At 39.4% G+C, this 21,368-nt stretch overlaps 1 protein-coding gene across 1 annotated transcript; it reads right to left on the minus strand.

The window, feature by feature from the left end:
• Positions 1 to 238: 238 nt before the first annotated feature.
• On the minus strand, positions 239 to 8,450 carry LOC145452482 (uncharacterized). The gene has a single exon (XM_080330664.1). The coding sequence runs from the start codon at positions 4,282 to 4,284 to the stop codon at positions 3,406 to 3,408; it is 879 nt and encodes a 292-aa protein (XP_080186790.1). The 5' UTR covers positions 4,285 to 8,450; the 3' UTR covers positions 239 to 3,405.
• Positions 8,451 to 21,368: the final 12,918 nt, after the last annotated feature.

Here is a 21,368-nt window from a genome sequence, read left to right on the forward strand (position 1 = left end):
AAAACATGGCCCTTGTTTAAAACATGTTTTTTATTGTTTTTTTTTTTGTTTTTTTTTTTACCCATGATGACCCTAATGATGACGAAAACCTTCTAAAATGACGATACAGTGATTACTGCGACTGCACGGCATGGAATGCTAGACGAAAATTCTTGTATTCAACGAATATTTAAATGAACAAAAATCACTGAGTGACTTCCACGGGACACTGTGCAGCATAGAGCAACAACTGCTTTACTTTTACGACATCATCGTCAATATTATCCATAAATAAGTCATCCTGCATCATGGACGGAGTTTTGAAATCGTCCCGCTCTTCAAGTCGACTAAAATATACCATTTACACGACTCAAAAGAGTCGTAGGGCATGTATCATCATCGTCAGTTTCGCTGGGTACTTTCTCGGCTTCGCTGATTTCATTGATGACCATCTCAGATTCTTCTTCCTCCACAAATATTCTAATAAACTTCCGATTTCTGACGGTCAGACTTTTCAAACAAATGGTAGACGAGCGAATTTGCATTTGCTGTTGCACTCCTGAGTATCAGAAGTATCAGAAGTAGCCTATACCCGAATCCTGGATTGGAATTACAATGCTCAACTTAAAAATGTTTCGATATCAGATCAGTATCTATCATCAATCTGTTGGATTCAAAATATTCATAATAGCTGAAAATTACAACCGGATAGCTTTTATGATGGCATCATACATTTATCCGCCCATATGGTGTCTATATCTTATAGCTATTCTAATTCTAGTCAAATAGTTATAAATGTGATGATTCTTTTCGTGCCAAGGCCTTAATTGATACAAGAGTAAATCACATTTTGACGATGTGTGTCTACAGTCAGTCTGCTGGATCGGCTCACTTTCAATAAGACAATGCATTCCCGCGAAATAAGGCCTACTTGGAAAGACATAGCATACCCTATAAATGCTGCGGCCCGCGACGTCGTCAAAACTGGAAAACTGGCCCGCAGGCACATTTGAGTTCGAGACATCTGATCTAGTTCAAACTTATTCGCATTACTTATGGCGTCTTGTAACGTGGAAATCGTTTATATTCTAACAGGTTAATCTACGGAAATATGCCGTATGCCATAGGGGTTTCGATTTCAAAATACGCAATGGCGTTTACGTTTTCGTCATCGGGTAATGAGCGATCTTTACAGGGATCGCCATTAACAGGATGCCATAATTCGGCATCCAACGACACCTCAACCGGCACATCAAATATGCCAGTTAGCGTACCTCCAGATGGCCGGTTGGCCGCCATCATACATGCTGTACACCGCGCCCCCTTATCCAATGGACCACCGCGGCTTTATATTTGCGCCGTATCATCATCATCGGAGTTTCGGCGGCGGTGGAGTAGCTGCAGCGCCTATACTCCAACACATAGATATCAAAGTAAGTTAAGTCGAATTTAAAGAGAATTGCGAATAGAGGTAGCTATTTTCAAGTTAGGTCAGAAGTAACTGAAGTTTGTTGTTTATTGACACTCGTAATTGGCGCTTGCAACAACTTGGTTATATGCGCGTGCACAGTAAATTTCATGCACATACACAATGTAGACCTACATGTACACTGAATGGCAAGTAAAAGAAGGTAATATTAACGGACAAGCGACCAGAGGTGGTCAAAATAGTCAAGAAAGCTACTCAAGTAGACGTAGAAGTAGCGACGAAAAAATCTACTCAAGTACGAGTAGAAGTACTTCCTCAACAAGCAATCTAAAACTACTTGAAGTATAAGTAGAATTGACTGACTTTAATAGTATTCAAGAAAGTAAGTAGTTGTGAAAACGATCCTAATTCGTTCACATGGATTGTGAAAAGGTGCAAATTAAGGTATGCGAAAGGTGACGAGCTTGATTCATATTGATGCATACCAGCAGGTATCCAATTTTCGATAGCATAAGCATTCGTCCACATCATGGGATGAAAATAATAGTACTGATATGGAAATGCAATACTAATCCTCTGTTTTAACAAAGTACATGATACTGGGAATTGAAAGTGAAACATAAATACTGCTTATAAACGCGGAACATGTATTTTATGCCTTCAGTCCAGAAAGTTTCAAAGGTGGTATGCTAAAACAGCTTTAAAACTAACAAAAAAATCAGAGTCCACTTTTCCAGGTTAGGACGCGCCATGGACATGGTAGATTACGATATGACAAGTAAATGCTAGATTGCGAAACATTATGACGATCCAAATATACTGTGATGAATTATATTTCATATGGGCGAAGGGTGACGTGTGGTATGAACGAAACCGCGCCAACCCGCTACCTAAATTAAATTCATCGATACGTTCGTGAAATCATACTAATTACTCCCGATCCACTGCGCACGAAGCGCGACGAAGATTCTTGGCTTTACCCAACTTTTATGAAAATTAAATGCTGATACTCTTTGAAAACATCCATGAAATTCCTCAGGCTATCTTCCTGATTGGAAGATTGAGCTTTTTCTACCTGACAAACTGAAAATAGCGAAAAGTAAGTAAGTAGATCACAAAATATCACGAAGTAGAAGTAGCAGTAGCAAAAATCAGATCTACTTGAGTAAGTACCACAAGTAGAGGAAAACTACTTGAGTACTTCGAAAAAGTAAAAGTACTTCGTTACGGTTTGTTTTGGGGTATTCATGGTGTTTTTCGACTGCTATGGTCATTTACACCAGACCGATATTCTTCTTATTTTCCGTAACTGCCGACTTATAGCACGGCCCACCTCTAGGCTTTTGTAAGACACCGCTGACGCGGATGAGGTGGCGAGGAGGAGCCTAGGTAAACCTCCAACACTTAGGTATCGGAATTCGGAAGTCGGACTCGAACCCACGCCCATTGGTGTTGCAGCCGCGGATTATACCACTGCGCTATCTCGCCACCCCGTACTTCGTTACTGAGCACCTCTGTAAGACACAAAACGAGGTGGCAGGTGACGGAAGGCGAGATAGAAATGACGGCACAATAAGAAGCATGCAAACACAGATTCAAATAGAAATAATTTGACATAGATGACGTATAAATAATTGGGTCATTATCTCCTGATAAGGGGAACACTAAAATTCTTCTTGGTTGTATAAATTTCACGCCATACTTTGCCGAATTGACTTTCATTTGAATCTTTGTAATAATAATACCGTGCAAAAATGTATTTATCCGGCTAGTGCGAGGCAAAATGATCGTAAAAGCTATACGATTAGCGGTGCGCCCAGCAAGTTTTCACAAATGTGATATCCTATCAAGTATATTCTGATTTTTCCACGTCCGTAGATGTAAAGCATGTGCACAATTCTCGTCCGCACTCTTCTGCGCCTCGCTTATCATCCGCGCAATTGCGTACGATCCCATAGGCTGAAAAGCACTGTGGCATGGAGAGAGAATTGATGCTTTTATGAATGGCATCGTTTCATATGTCTAGTCATGTCCGATTTCCCGTGGAACCTCTTCCCGCAAATGTCGCACTCATGTTCCTTGACGCCGGCATGGATTTTCAGGTGAGGCCTCAGCCCGCTGCTGCTGGCCAGCACTTTCCCACAGATTTCACATATAATTTGTTCCCGATCAGGACTTAACGAATGCGAGTTCGTGAGATGCGCTTTCAAACAGTGTTTCTGACGATACGCCTTGTGGCATTTACCGCATCGATGTGGTTTCACGTCGCTGTGAACCTTAACATGCGAACGTAGGCCGGTATCCCAGAGGAAGACCATACCGCACACACCGCACGTGAATTCTTTATTGCCGGTATGAATTTTCATGTGCTGCTCTCTTTTCGCATTCTGCTTAAATGATTTACCGCATATTTCGCAAATAAAGTTTTTCATGTCAGAATGGATTAACATGTGAACCCTCCAACTCCGTTTAGAAGCGAGTTCTTTGTTGCATATGCTGCATTGATGCTTGATGGCACTGTGTGTATCCAAATGAGATTTTAAAACACCCTTACTGTGAAACTCCCGTCCGCATATATCGCATCGATATTCTTTAACGCCATAATGAATGCTCATGTGTGATTTCATGTTACCATTATCAGTAAACGCGCTTCCGCAGATCTCACAAGTAAATCTTCGTGGGTTGAAATGTATTTTGAGGTGCTTTTCCAAATTACCTTTGCGACGAAATTCCATGTCGCATATCTCACATCGAAACTGTCTGAAGTCGCTATGGACAATCGCGTGCGATATTAAATCACCCTTTTCACGTAATTCCTTCCCGCATACATCGCATTCGTGTACCTTGGCGTCTGTTACCGCCTTCATAATTTTCATGTCGTATCGTAATCCGATTCTTTTTCTAAACTTGACAGAAATTATCAGGTGCCTAGCTATGACAGTGTGTCGTTCTTTACAGCTCGCTCAATAGCTCGGAGGTTTTCCGGAGGGTTAATTACAAGCATGGACTTCGACAGCGATAATTGAATAATGACTTACACTGCTAAACAAGATATGATATTAAAATATATCACTTATACGGGGCCTACGATAACTACGATAACGGAACATAAAATGGAAATCGATGCGATGAATTTTGTATCAAAATTCGCTAACCTAGCCCGTGCCTATAGAAGGAGTTTGTGTACCATCCAGAAATAGTACACTGAGCTTAACCGCTCTCTCCGCACCGATTATTCCAAATTTCATGCTGGTGACGTCATCTTTTGCGATACGATTGTCGATGATTCAACAGTATATTCATATTGAAATGAACCCGAATATTTTCGGCTGACACTCGTCAGGGGTAATCGTCAGCAACTAGTAGAGAATTGGAAAGAACATTGTATATCAAAAATCGTATCACAAAATATAACGTCACCAGCATGAAATTTCGTGGATGAGAGAGCGTTCAATGCTGATGAATAATGTTCTTTTCCATTGCTGATGTTTATCACCTAGATCAGTGGTTCTCAACCTTTTTCATCTCGCGGACCGGTAACATTTCAAAAAATATTTGGCGGACCGGTGGAACTTCAAAATTTAAATCAACCCGGAATGTAAAGTATGCGACCATTTTTTCGCAACTATGGCAGTAGAGAGTGAAATTTTGAGGGTTTTATTCCTAACTAAATATATTCATGATGGTATTCACATGATTTTCCGGTAGTCAGTCTGTTGAGTCGAGGTAAAATCATCTTGCCCAGATAACGTGCTAGCGTGGAGAGTCGATTTATTGATGACTAGCCAATGGATAGATGCGCAACACGTGATTAACGGTTGAGTAGGCTACCCATATGCAGATAGCGATTGATGGTCGCTTCGTTAACGGATATTGTATGCGAGCGACCGGACAGTCAGGTATATGTTCGGGCTTTGTTGCCACCCGGACATCATATCTTGGGTATGTTTGCTATGTGTTCCGCCATTCGGACATCATATCTGGGGTGGATTCGGACTGTGTTGCCACTCGGATATCATGTCTTTTGTATGTTTGTATTATGTGCCACTCGGACATCATGTCTTTGGTGTGTCCGGGCTATGTGTCCACTGGGACAGTATCTCTGGGGTATATTCGGACTGTGCTCCGCCAGCACACGGACACCACGTCTGGTGCATGTTTGAAGTATGTTACAACTCGGATACCATATCTGGAATGTTTTTGCACTTCGTCTTCCGCCACTCAGACATTATATCTGGTGTAGATCCGGACTGTGAACCGCCACTCTATCATGACTTTGGTATATTCTGCCTGTAATAGAAACCAGGACATCATCATAGGTTACGTTGTGTCACTGGTACATCAGATGTTTGGTATGTTCGGACTGTGCTGTGCCATCCGGACATCATATCTGAGATAGATTTGGACTGTAATTGCCATTCAGACATCATGCCAGTCCGAATCTATCCAAGATATGAGGTCCGAAGGGCGGAACACAATGCGAACATGGTTTGTTGTCTGATTAACAACATAGTCCAAACAGACCCCAGATATGATGGCGGAGTGATGAAACACGGCGTGCACACACCCCAGACATGATGTCCCAGTGCCAAGATAGCCCAAACATAACCTGTCATGATGTCTGGGTTGCCACATAGGCAGAATATATCCCATATATAATGTCCGAGTGACGGATCACAGTTCGAATCCATACCAGATATAATGTCCTAGTGGCAACAGTCCGAAAATACCCCAGACATGATGTCCGAGTGACGGAAGACATCCCATATATGATATTTGAGTTGCAAAAAAAATCCAAACATGCCCCAGTCCGTCTAGCGACGGCATACAGTCCGAATCTACCCGGATATACTGTCCGAGTGGAGGCGTAGTCCGAACATATCCCGGACATGATGTCCGAGTGCTGCAACACGTTACGAACATACCAAAGACATGATATCCGAGCGATGGCAACACGAGTCCGAATCTACACCAGATATGATGTCCTAGTGGCGGAACACATGCAGTGCGCACGCCGTACATACCCCAGATATGATGCCTGAGAAAAAACAAAACCCGAACATGCCACTGACGGATCGCCGAGTGCCAATACAGTCCGAATCTACCCAGTCATAATGGTGCACGGCCGCTGGCATACAATATCGGTTTACGAAGCTACCAGCAATCGCTAGCTGCATCTGGGCAGACTACTGTAGTAGTCACGTGTTGCGCATCTATCCGTGGGTTAGTTATCCATAGTCGATTAGTGTTTCGCGCCGAGGGCCGTGGATTAATCGACTACGCCAACTCGAACGATATTCTTCGCTCTTCGATAATATCTGGAAAAGCGTTTCGGAGTCGGACCAAGCACCTTGCTCATTCCCACAAGCCCCAGACATGCAATACGCCGCACAAAAACACCTGGCAACAGCGATGTGGGGTCATCCACAAAATGAATGAATCGAAAACGAATGACCATGCAAACTGCCGCTTTTGCGAGTCAGCTCGTACTTAGCGTTCGGATGTCGTCACCGGAGACGGCTTCAATTTCAATAAATTGAATCGAACATGTTTTGACGCCTGATATTTGCTCATGAAGTTCTGAATGTGTTTAAAATTTGATGTTTTATTTATATCATCAATTGAGAAGCCTTCAACATTTTGTCTCTTGAAATTAGGATTTAAAAATCAAAAACACCTGGCGGACCGGCAGAAAAGTCGTCGCGGACCGGCACCGGTCCACGGACCGGCGGTTGAGAACCACTGGTCTAGAGTATTTTTTATGTTTATTCAGCTCAACGAATATCTTCATATTGGCCTTATTGGCCTTACTACATTTTAAAGATTTTCTACGCTAGAAAAATCACTGTAACATGATAAGTATATATTATAATTAAACTTATCAGCGCGGCATAGTACATCCGAGTAAATTCATTTAATTAGCTTATGTTTATGAAATTACTAGGTTTCCGAATTTTATCTAAAACTGAAACTGTCGAGTATCGGTAAAAGTAGTCTTAAACCGTAGTCACTTTTTACGTGGAAGGAGTCGATAGCGAAGTACTCGTGCATTTTGTAGTGCTCAAGTATAGGTTTTATCTGCTTGCACTATACTTAATCAAGTGATTAACTATTCACTCTGCATCTACTTCTATTTCAGAGTTTTCGGTTTTTAGGTAAACTATACCTTCAATACTTACTTTTTAACTCACTCGGCAATCATAACTTCTTGTACTTTACTAGAAATTTACTGCTACTAAATGCTGAAATGTACTGTTTTCAGTGGTCTTGATGAGTGGTGCTAGTTTCATCTATATCCTACGACGCATTTTCGCGCTGCAGAATGACTTATCGCAATAAAAATAACAAAAATACTTCGAGAATTTGCGAACTCTCACTGCGCAATATTTAAGTTTTACGAAGTACCCTTCAAAGTGAGCCTACATCATGGATATTATCCAAAACCACATAAAATCTCGCTCCGAGCGAGGAGTCCTTTAAAATAAGGTAGAAGTAGTCATTTTCGAGTAAGTAAAACGTTAGTACTCTAAGTCTATTTCTGTTTAATACTGTAGCTATCATGAAGTTATCATTTCGCGATGCAGAATGACTTATCGCAATAAAAATAACAAAAATACTTCGAGAATTTGCGAACTCTCACTGCGCAATATTTGAGTTTTACGAAGTACCCTTCAAAGTGAGCCTACATCTTGGATATTATCCAAAACCACATAAAATTTCGCTCCGAGCGAGGAATCCTTTCAAAGAAGGTAGAAGTAGTCATTTTCGAGTAAGTAAAACGTTAGTACTCTATAGGTCAATTTCTGTTTAATACGGTAGCTATCACGAAGTTGATGTGCTCCAATATCATAAGGACTTGAGAGTATTTGGTGCATGTAGGCAAAAAACCTACTTGGGTATTCTCAAGAAGTACGAGTACTTCTACACTTAACAATTCTGAAAGTTAGCGCAGTTTGTGGCATTTGTATGCAATCGAAATTTGCTTGCTTCTAACATACCTTATGTTAATAGCTCCCCCTTTCTATCTACTTTACAAGATTCAGTGTAGGAGTTTAGTGAAAATGTAAGAGTTTAGCAAAAGCAGTTTTTGATGATACCACTTGTCAAGGTGATACAAACGTAACCTCAAACTACTTTAAAATATAAAGTCCTAAAAGTAGGTAGTTTCTCCTGAAAAAAAAACGGTAAGTAGAAGTGTAAATAATCTACAAACATAACCACCTATATCAGTTACTTTTTAATCCCTAATTGTACTTGTATTCCAGCAAAATTACAAATCGTTGAGTATCGAGCGATAGCCTCTATCAGACTTGCGGAAAATAGGGATTTAGTACTCGAGTATCAAATTAGAGTAAATTGAGTAAACTTGAGAGGTTATTAGTGATTCTGCTGGAGTTTATATGAAGGGGAGTGTTAATAAAACCTTGATTATTTCAGAAAAGAATAGAGGGCTTCTTTCGATATTTTGATAGTCTGCGTCGTACTGTCGGATGTCATGAAATTGTATACATGCCATCTAGTTCTACGGAAAATGTCAAGGCTGGTACTCAATGGTTCTGTTAGTAATTATATGGAATGTGTAGAAATCGAATTGGAGCGTAAAGTATGCTGCTATGGCATAGAGCCCTTCGAAATGAGTCCACATACCTCGTAAAATTCCAGTCCAAGCACTGTGGCTTAGCTCAAGCGAACAAGTATTTCGTACTTTAGGAGTCAAATCATCTTTCTTATGATAAATTAACATAGGGAGAATTAATTAATTTTGTAGAGTACCGTAGGCATACATACATACATACATACATACATACATACATACCGTAGGCTTGCATACATACATACATTGAGTGAAATGGGTTTCCTTATCTTAAATTGAAACGGGCAGAATAAATCGAAACAATTTGCAGAGTCCTGTAGGCTTCAAGACATAGCTCAGGCTGAGATCACAGCTTAATAACGACGGCTTCGAGTGGGATGTTATAGGAAGCAAGATGAATCATTGTAAAAGTGTTGAAACATAATTACATCTGTAATTCCATCATTAAAGTTGACTACGCATAGCTACGTGCTACGCTCCCGCAAACAGATTCACGCGAAGTCGGTATAAAACTGCGTTAGTTTTAAAGGTGTTCTACCATGAAATGTGTGATGAAATTTGATATGTTCCATTGTCATATTGTCCTACACCTGTGAACCAATTTTCAAGCTGCGCATTCAATGTTCAGCATGGTAATTCCGTTATTAAAGTTGACTATGCGTAGGTACTAGGGATGGTGTGAACGTGAGGTTCACGTTCGCGTTCTGTGTGTGAACCTCGGAAATTTAGAGGTTCGCGTTCACAACAGAACCTTGGTAGGTTCTGCACTGTGAACCTTTTTCATGTAATATAATTTTCACTTCATTATAGCATCTTTGGTTCAGATTTTCCGCATATCATATGCGGGCCAATCTATGCATGGCGCTGGTAGCATAAGATCAACACTAAACGAGCATGGACCTTGACAATCTCAAAAATTTTACCTGCTTTATTACGAAAGTTTGCTCGAAATATCCATATCCAGCTTTACGTTTGTGAATATTTAGTGACTATCTGCTGTGAGCTTGACCCGCAATCACACAACATCACGAGCGAAATACACTACATGTAGTCATCGAATGATGCTTATTCAACCAATCAAGACGATGGATATCGTTTTCTGATGTAAATAATCTAGCAGGCGTCAAACTTGACTTCACATGTTTATTGTATCATTAAAACCAAATCAGTGCGATTGAGGGGTTGGCTACTGCTGTATAACTTGTTAATTGGGTAATATGGGTAGCAAGTATAGAAACCCGTTTTACACTTTGCTCAGGTCTGGCCTATACCGTTAAGGCGTAAGCTGATATTTCCCCAAAGTCCTCGTCGAAATTCTTGGCAAAGTGACGGAAGATATTGATTTTATGGGATTATTATATCATTTGATTGCTCCACTTGATACATTAGGTGACGGTTAAAAAGTCAGTAAGTAGCCTACTCCTGCATTGGGGCATAATGTGGTACGAGTTGTCACTAAGTATTGTTTACATTAATATATCAACTCACTGAAATGCATGGTTGGAATTAGCATTATGACGTCACGAGGTTCACGTTCGCGTTCACACAGAACGTTTCAAAAAGGTTCGCGTTCACATGAACCTGAACCTTTGATAGGTTCACACCATCCCTAATAGGTACGTGCTACGCTCCCGCAAAAGTCGGTATAGAACTGCGTTAGTTTTAAAGTTGTTCGTTCAATCATGAAATGCGTAACAAAATTTGACATGGTGCATTGTCATAATGTGCCGCGTACCGAGTTTCAAGGTGGGGAGTCGATTATTACCATGGTAATTCCGTTATTAACGTTGACTATATATCGGTACGTGCTACGCTACGGAAAAACAGATTTAGCCAAAAGTCGGTATAGAACTGCGTTAGTTTTAAAGGTGTTCCATCATGAAATGTCTGACAAAATTTGGTATGGTGTATTTTCATAATGTCCTACAACTGCGTACCAAGTTTCAGGGTGGGGATTTGATTATTAGCATGGTACTTCCGTTATTAAAGCTTACTATGTATATGTACGTGCTGCGCTACCGAAACACAGATTTACGCAAGAGTCTGTAGAGAACTGCGTTAGTTTTAAAGGTGTTACATCATGAAATGTGTGACGAAATTTGGTATGGTGCATTGTTATTATGTCCTACAACTGCGTACCAACGTTCAAGGTGGTGAGAATTTAATGTTTAGCGTGCTAATTCTGTTATTAAAATTGACTATGTATAGGTATATGCTATGTTCATGCAAACAGATATGCGTAAAAGTCGGTATTCGACTGCGTTAGTTTTAGAGGTGCTCCATCATTAGATGTGTGATGAAATTTAGCATGGTGCATTGCCATAATGTCCTACAACTACGTATCAAGTTGCGAGTTGGGATTCAATGTTAAGCATGGTAATTCCGTTATTAAAGTTGACTGTGTATGGGTACCTGCTAGACGCTCCCGCAAAACAGATGTACGCAAAAAGTTGATGTAGAGCCGCGCTAGTTATAAAGTTGTTCCATTATGAAATGCGTGAGGAAATTTGGTATGCTGCATAATCACAATGTCCTACAACTACGTACCAAGTTTCAAGGTGAGGAGTTACATATTATCATGGTAATTCCGGTAATAAAGCTGACTATGTTCAGGTACATGCTACCGAAAACAGATTTAGGCAAAAGTGCTATAGAACTGCGTTAGTTTTAAAGTTGTTCCATCATGAAATGTGTGATGAAATTTCGTATGCTGCATAATCACAATGTCCTAGAGCTCATTTAGATACCTAAGCTACTTTAAAATTACTACTCGAGTATTTTCCGCAATTATACTGCCAGATAGTTATAGCTAGAGGGATTCGATGGTGACGTACTTGTATAATCCACATTTTGGAGAGATTAAGTAAAGCAATGATCTCAGATCAATCAATTAAATTAAGCTAGAAGTCGCTATTTACGATGAAAGTTAGCATTCTAGGTCTATACTTCTGTTTAATACTGAAAATGTCATGAAGTTGAAGCGATCTGAAATCATAAACACTTTAGTATTAGGTACATATACGCGATAAGCTACTTTAGTATTCTGATGGAGTGCAAGTACTTGTTTACTTGTCAACTTTGAAGGCTAGCGCAGTTTGTGGTGTGATACTTTCATGTTATTTAAAAAACTCAATTTTCGAAACTTGTTGCTTGTACGATTTATCGCTGTTGTGTAAAGGGTTAGGAACGTTTTCTAAAGTAGTTACACATTCTAGTTCTTTTGATGTAACGAAAAAATCATTCGATAACTCGATACAACTAGTTAACACGTGTTGATGTAACTTTCCTCATTTGTATGCATACCCTACGCGAAATTGGTAACCGAATTTTTCGATTTGTTTATATTCCGAATTTTATTTAAAACTGAAACTGTTAAGTACTAGTAAAAGTGTTGTAAAATGTGAAAAGTGTACAAGTAGAATTATTATTATGTCATGAATAAGTAGTTTACAAATTCACACGATTTTTCTAGTTGCGTTCCGGGATAAAATGCTTTTTTTCGCTCTTTTTTTTTTTTTTAATAAAATTAGTGTTCATTTTACAAAAACGTCGTGTAAAGGTAAAGTACTTGTAAATTTCGCAATGCAGAAGTATAAGTTTTTAAGCTATTAACTTGACAAAATTTTCAGAATAGCAACTTAATATTCAGTGTAACGCTAGTCGCAGTATAAGTGTAACAATTTAAAAGTAGATTTCTATATACCTTACAAAATTGCATTGTCTACGCGGAATTGGTTACTGAGGGAGGTAATTTTGTAAATTAGGCTTACCATACGTCCTCTTTTAAGAGGATTTGTCCTCTTTTTTGACTTTTTTGAAAGTGTCCTCGGAGGACGCCCTTTTGTCCTCTTTTTTGAGATTTTGTCCTCTTTTTTGAAAATTCAGGTCAGATTTAGAGGAAATAGCCAGTGCTATGCCGTAAATTAGCGCAGAAGTGAAGCTCCGGCGGGTATTTCGGAGGGAAAAGTGGTGATTTAAGCCCTGAGCGAAAAGAAGATCTTTTTTTTTTTTAGTCAACCGATCACGAAATGGGAAAAATTTACCGGTTTTTGAAAATTCTTCTCCAGTTTTGCATGTCTGAAATTTCTAAAAAAGTGTCCTCTTTTTACACTTCCAAAATATGGTAAGCCTGTGTAAATAGCAACAACATAGTCGGATTTATACTTTTTCCGTATACATAATATTTGTATAACATGATATTTGAAGGCGGAGAACTAACGAAATTGAAAAATAGCAAAAATAAATCGAAAATTTGCGAAGTCCGACCATGCAATATTTGAGTTCTACAAATTACCCTTGAAGTGAACCAGCATGTTGGATATTATCGATAAACCTTCGTTCCAAGCGCTACGGCTGTAACTCGAGCGAATAAGTATTTCGGATTTTAGGGAAGTACTTGTGTAATCTTCATTTTAAAGTATCATTTTACAAAAACGTCGGGTAAAGGTAAAGTACTTGTACATTTCGGAGTTCTCAAGTATAAGTATTGCCTGATGCTTGCCCTATACTGTTGAAAACATTAGTTCATTAACATCATCACCAGTATATTATATGTCAAGAATTGTGTAGCATTTTATGTGAATGCTCCGGGGTGCTCTTCATTGAGTGTCCGTGTTGGAGGATAATTTTTACTTTTCATTAAAATTAGTCTTCATTTTACAAAAACGTCTTGTAATGGTAAAGTACTTCTACATTTCGGAGTACTCAAGTATAAGTTTTGTAAGCTTATTATATGATCAGAATATTATATTTCAAGAATTGTAAAGCATTTATATTGGTGCTCCAGGGTGCTCTTCATTGAGTGTCCGTGGTGGGTGATAAGTTTAATTCGCAAAATTAGTGTGTTCAAATCAGGCCTGTCGCCAACGTAGTGATGTCGCATTTGCCCTAAATACACATAATAGAGTATCAAGAAAAAGTATCATCTAACGTATAATGAATGTTATTTATTTCTCGGAAGCAAGTCATTATCAAAACATAGTGATCAAAATCATCGCAGAGCAATACCGATTTTGCGTAAATTCCGTCATGCGTCTGACTACGTTACTAGGGATTATGTAGTTAGTTACGAAATTAGGTTTTGCTATCTACCCAATCGGTATTGGACAACATCAAAATCATGACAAAGCAATGTCGACTTTTGCGTGAATTCTGTTATGCGTTTTACTACGTTACTATGCGCGGCTGCTTACAGGCGTCCAGACGCGGACTTTCTACTATATTCGCTCCTAACATTATAGCAGCACCCGACGCCGCTTACATTATTGCGATATAAGACGCCGGCGGCGTTTCATTGTCGATTTAATCACCCTTATTCTAGCGACACGAAAAGGACTGAATCGTATGAAAAGTGGTGACTACAAGAATCGAGCGAAAGCGTTGTTTCACACCATCTGGTCGTGCTGGATGCGTTTGAGACGTTAACGCTATTACTGATATATTATGCTCTTTTTTCGAAATACATGAACATTAATTAATTAGTGATGATGCCATTGTAGTGCGCGTTCATATTAGGGCGTGAAATGCGGAGACCTCGGCAATCGAAACTGCGATCTGTCTGCGCTCAAAATCGCATTTTACATTAATTAATTAGTGATGATGTGTAGAATTTTGATATATCATCATAAAACCGCGTAATTTTGATATATCAACATAAAACCGCGCAGAATATCTGGCAAATATATTCTTGCATTGACATCATAGTTTTCGAAATTCATGTGTAATCTGAATGTTATTTATATCCAGAAAGCAAGTTATTATCAAGTTTTGGAATTTAATCATCTAACGCAGAGGTCTCAAACACGCGGCATTTTGGATTTCGAAGTATTCGACAATATTTATCTACCAATTTTTGTTGAATTAGAGAACCTAAAATTCGCTCCAAAACTACTCCAGAAGCCTGAAACTACTCATCAATGGTCACTAATACATCAATTTCAAAAGTTACGACGCAGAAGAAGGTTAGGCCTACCTATTACGTAACATCACTTGTTTATGATGGTTAAACATGGGCCGTTGATGATTTCTACTGAAAATTGTGATTTGGACTTGGGCGCGACCTTTTGTAGAATTACTCGGATTCGATGGGTGATAAAATATAAATGGCTCTAGCTATGTCGCGTCAAAAGATACAATCATAGAAGGCCTTTTGTGACGCGGAATGCCATGACTTGGTACAACCACGGACACAGCAAACTATCAAACTGGTATGAAATGGTAAAATATCAAAAGGTCGTAGCTTACGTTTCGTAGCGTATTATTTAGATATCTATGGAGGTCGGTATGGCAACAATTGGCATCATGTTGCCCTTTTGTGTCATCTTGGGTATCTTTATCCATGTTCTTATCGTCAATTAAATGTGACGAGTATAAAGTAGTCGTAACCAAAGATTCACAGCTGTAACACAAATGGATTCTTCGGCGATTGGACATTTCCATTGCTATGGCACAGTAATCATTAGATTCAAGTTGTTATTGATCTGTTCAAATATTCGAAGGTAAATCTAACACTGATTTAATATGCCTTTGGTAATGACATGACCAATAGCTTAACTATCAGGAGTAGGCTATTCCCGGAACCCGGATTTGGCTGTACTGCTCCAATGCTCGGATATCAGATCAATCTTTGTAAAATTCTAAAATTCTACCTATAATTGCGGCACGTCAAATATCCGCTAGCTTTTACGATGTCCCGATATTTGTTCCCTCGCATGGGGTCTACAACTAATTATTTTGATAAACTATGCCAAGTACAGCAACAATTTTATTCAAATATATAAAAATGCCATCTTTTTCGTGCCAGGTGTGAATTCACAATAGTAATTCACATGCTTACGAGACGTGTGGAATGTCAGTCTGCAAGGTCCCCTCAAATAAGGCCTACTTGGAAATACATTGAATTCCCCTATTATTGGTACTGCGGCCCGCGGCGCCATCAGAAAGTAGGAAATTGGCCCGCGAGCACATTTGAGTTTGAGACCTCTGATCTAACGTAATCTTCATAAAATCACGCCTATAGTTCAACGTTGATGAGTATTATCTAAGAGCTCATGTTATACGCGAAAATACAAGTCCAAAAGTCCAAATACACATAATAATATTATCTGGCGAATATAGCCACTTATCAAGTTGTCCTAAATACACATAAACTTATTTCTCGGAAGCAAGTTATTCAATACATATTGCTAAATACACATGGAAAATCGGTATTGAAATTCACGAAACATTAGAATATCTAAGCATGGCAATGGGCGTCATATAGGCGTGGCAATTTGGGTGACGTCAAAGTCACTCATAGTTGAGTGACTTTGGGTGACGTGCGGGTGACGTGCAAGTGCGGGTGACGTTGCAATGGGCGTCCTGTATGCGTGGCAATTTGAGCGATGAACATAAATAGCCTGAGGGGCGGGGCACCAACTAAGGTGATAACACTGCTGATAGTCTACCTGAGAAAAAACCGTTATTTCACAAATTTTACCAACATATCTGACAAAATTCACCACATATACGATCTCGTCACTTGATTAACAGTCCTGTTCCGCCGTACTCATTTTCTCTCGCTAGCTATCACGATTGTATATATATCCTCAATGTGAATTTGAGCGTATATTCCACCCTCATTAACATACAGTAATTCCGTAACATCTCGGATCTGATAAATATCGCAATCTCTCTGTGTTCGGCTTGAGATTCGTTTATACTGTAGCCTACTCTGCAACATCAGTGTAACCTACCACAGAGCATTCTTCAGTGAATAATAAAACGAGCGAGCCAGCGCCGTCTCACAGCGTTGCCAACTCCGGATGAAAGAAAATCGCTAAAACTGGTGACAAAAATCGTTAGATGTCGCTAAATATTGAGACAAAAGCGCTAAATCTGCATTAATTGCTAAAGGTAATAAATTTAACCATAATATCAATGCATCCTTCTCAGCTATATTTTACTTGTCTGGGGCCAAAGTCACTTATCATATTCCTAGTTCATAATACGCAATAGTAATTTTTAAGCGGGACAAAACATGCAGTGCATTTCGACAAAGCTGATCGCTTAGCGAAATGGTCGCTCTGCGTGACCATGACCAGTGACCACCGACCAGGTTTGCAGGCATAACTGCTCACTGTATAAGCGTGCCTTGGTCGATGCGTCCGTGAATACGTGATGCAATGTACCGTGGAAATGCGCTTGATTTCTCTAAACTGTGTTGGAGTACTTGAACACGACATGCGACTTGACACACTTGTACAGGTACACATCATGCAACTTGACCCGACACAACACGACTTAAACCTGGTTTGACAGCCACTATATAAGTAGAGACCTTAAGAAAATAATCCGAAGACCAACCCGGCGTATGAAATTTAACAAATATGGTCTTAAACGAAAGCTAGTATCACACTGATTCCGACAATACGAATTAAATCCCTGTCAAGGCAATGAAACGACCTCAAAACAGCCCATAAAATCTGAAAATAGTCATTGATCAGAACAATCGCTGAACAAAATTGGTCATTGTTATGGTCATTGTGTTGCGGCGGTGCCATTGTTGGAGCAATGCCGGTTTTCAGACTTTGAGGGCTATTTCGGGGTGCATGCATGGTTCCATTTACCTGAAGAGATTTTAATTTGTATTTTCAAAATCACTGCGACACCAGCTTTCGATCAAGACCAATTATATTAAATTTTGGCGCTCAGGTCGCCAGATATAGCACTGCCAATTATGCTACTTTTAGATTACTCCGCAAGAAGAAACACTCTTTGCCCATGCGTATCCGCCGGGAGTTGCGCATCAATTCGTAGGTTACAGAGATGAGCATGGATTAGAATTAGGATTTGAAAAAACAGAATTTGTGAAATTTTGACGGATTTGGATTGGATTAGGATCAGATATTTTTTCTGAACGGACTAGGATTTGGATTGGATTTACCGATATTCTGGGAGATTGATATGTCGTGTGGCGAATCGCGACAAATTTTATTAAGATCTGTTGATAATGTACTTATGGTATACTACACTGCCGTACAGAGTTGGATCAATTGTAATTTGTAATTGAGCTGAATGTAATTATTACAGTTTTTCATGTAATTGTAATTGTAATTGTAATTGAAGCATTTCTATTTTGTGTAATTGTAATTGTAATTGTAATTTGATCAAAATTTCGCTCAATTACAATCTCAATTACATTTTCATAGAAACCTGACAATCACAACATGAAATAGTCAATTAATGAATCATTTATTCGTTGCACCATTGAAAATCCGGTACGAACCAGGATGACGACGAGGGGCCTTAAGGCCTTAGTAAACAGTCACCACATGTAATAATTAGCCTATTTACATCGGTGTTATATGCGTGCTGCGTTATAACTAGATAATTCAGTCACGCTAAACTGTTTCCCATACTTCAGTAGCAACAGAAAACTTTGTGACTTACAATATAGGCTAAACCAGTGGTTCTTAAACTGGGGCCGTGCCCCCTTGGGCGGCGTGGAAGCATCTGAACGGGGCGCGACGCTCCAACGAACTGAAATCTTTTCCGCGTTTGGCCCGATTCACATCCGTTTTATGGTTGGTGCTCGGTGTATAGTCTGAATTTCGTATTGGAAAATTCTCTCATCAACAGTCATAACCTTCCATACCATCAAACTATATGTAATGATTGCTAACTTTCTGGTTTCATTGTATGCTATGACGATAAGGGGGCACGAAATATTCACTGTCATAAAGGGGCGTGTCTAAAAAAGTTAGAGAACCAGTGGGCTAAACTAAATCTTAATATTTCAAAAAATGGATGAACAGAAAATAAACTCTTCTGAAACCTGTGCTGAACCATGTCCTACACCACGGTCAAAGTTTTTTCTTTGACCAGTACCGAGGCTTGTTGCAAGAATAGCAAACAAAAATTCCAGTTTCCAACCAAGGCTTCATCAAACTTGATCACGCATCTGTAGAGATGTTCTCCCAATCTTGGCCAAATTTACTGGGGCCGGAAACTTTTCGCACCCTAATGTTCATCAAATGCAATCCAACAGTTTCCGAGCAAGTGAAAATGTACATGCGAACCAAAATATTGTAATTCTTAGTTATCAGGAGGTTCTTTCCTTTTGTACTTACTTTGATTTTACACACCTTATCGGTATCATCTTTATCGTTGACGCCTTACCAATTACATTTCAATATCCTGACTCAGCTCTGAGTATCGTAATCGTTTGATTACATTTCATTGACTGTCCAGTCGCCTATTCGCTGTCAGTCGCTCAAACCTTTGTTTTTTAAGAGTCGCTTGAAACATTTTTCTGTGCTTGTAGTTTTCAGTACTCATAATTAGGAATAGTTCGAATACGTTCGAGTTTTTTTTTTTTAATTAAAGGGTATTGTACATATAAGGAATGAAACATGAATAGCTTTAGATTGTTACTAATTACATCGCTACGGTTGTCAAAGAACACCTCTTTACTGAATCAATTACCTGTTTAGAAGTAATTGTAATTGTAATTATAATTGTAATTAATTACATGTTTACCAGTAATTGTAATTGTAATTGTAATTTGATATTTTTAGCATTGAGTAATTGTAATTGTAATGTAATTGAAACATGCAAGGAATTAATTGTAATTGTAATTGTAATTGAATTAAAATATTGTAATTGATCAAACTCTGCTGCCGTACACTCGGTCCCAATGAGCACGAGAGGTGCGGCGCTATGCCAATTTATTTCAAATCAAGAGAATTGTTGACTGTGAAAGATTATTTCCAATTCCTCCCATGCATAAATTAGCATTTTTTCTTAAATTTCAAGTTGGAATCGGATTAGGATTGGACATGGACTTGAATATACAAAGTTTCTGGATTCGGATTTGGAATAGGATTTGAAGCTTCGTAATTGGATTGGATTAGGACAGGCCTGGGCAAAGTGCGGCCTGCGGGCCAAATGCGGTCCGCGGAGCTATTCTGTGCATCCCGTGAAAGGTTGGTTGAATTTGAAAATATAAAATCTACTTTTTAAGGTCGTTGCGTGGACTAGAACCATAGGATGTATAAACGGAACCGGAAATTCGTTCACTATCAAGCCTGTTCATCAACATGCTGCAGTTGCGCAGCCTCACATGCCTACTCCCGATTCAAAGTAAAATCAATGCAGCTAATTATTCCGTTACAGTTAAAGTCACAAGAAGTCCCGTGCCCGCGAAGTGCCCGTGATTTCAATGAGTATAGCACCACCCATAAAGGATATCAAAAAAGGATAGCCGAAAGATGAACTTCGTGGAAGGTACGGAGGACTATATATTTGTTTACTGCACGTATTTTTAGTAGTGTCGAGCACGTCGCCGTGTTTAAGGAGTATAATTTAAGTCAGTTCTATGACAAAAACACGAAGACATACACTCGATCAAGGGACGGCGCATTTCGGAATAACTGCAAGCTTGGCTCGACAACAAGGCCATTTTGGCAAGCTGCACACTTCTCGGAAACCAGCTACCAAGACGGTAAGCTTATTATTATCTCCATACCCGTAACTTCTTCCCCCCCCCCAAAAAAAAACTCCTCAATTTGGGGGAGGGGCGAGCTCAACGGGCACCTAAAATTATTTCGTGAATGAGCATAAATAACAGACCTAATTTTGAAAATTTGTGCAACTTTTTTCATTTTTTTTCGCGCCATGCGCGATTTAAAGGTCGATGGTGCCACAGCGTACCAAGATATATATGAAGTTTTGGCCAACATGGTATTCCGAGATGACACTGCAATTGCAACTGCTGATCAAATTAGCTAAGTAAAGGGAAAACTGCTCCACGGCGAAACAACCTTGGCTGAAAAGGACTATCCTTATGTTAACCGAAAAACCACGATGTCCAATTGTCCACAGGCAATATTTGCCAGTGAAAAAATACCAATTGGGAATCGTGTGCGTCTTTTAGTTTAGTACGCTTTGGTGATTTCAATATCTTTTCACATAGCAGACTGGAGGTCACGAAATAACAACATATAACATATCATACCAACGGGCCCTCCTGAATATTTCCAAGACAGCACCTCACTCAGCTCTAGCGGTAAAACTGAGTACGTGGGCTGTGAGAGGTTAAAAAAATATATGCAATTACCAATATTATTGACCGATCGAATCATGAATCATGGAAAAATTCCAAGCTTGGCCCGATCTGGTAGTGAAACGTTGCCAATTAGTGTGTACAAGAAATCTCGCTCAGAAGTAGTGTTAATAACGTGCATCCCGATGGGGTCTGGTCTGGGGTCGAAGGTCCCAGGAGTTTGGTTTAAACTCTATGGTTGGACCAAAACCAACGTTTGGGGGAGGGGGCTGACGACCGGCTGTTTCGGCCATCCCAAATACATTTTAATGTATTGATAGGGA

This window comes from Botryllus schlosseri, chromosome 12 (genome assembly GCF_051294905.1).
Source record: "Botryllus schlosseri isolate E-star chromosome 12, Bs_hap1, whole genome shotgun sequence".
NCBI classification, from domain to species: domain Eukaryota; kingdom Metazoa; phylum Chordata; class Ascidiacea; order Stolidobranchia; family Styelidae; genus Botryllus; species Botryllus schlosseri.

Bases quoted from the DNA above. Each gene is read 5' to 3' on its own strand.
- LOC145452482 (XM_080330664.1), bottom strand. From the start codon at position 4,284: ATGAAAATTATGAAGGCGGTAACAGACGCCAAGGTACACGAATGCGAT.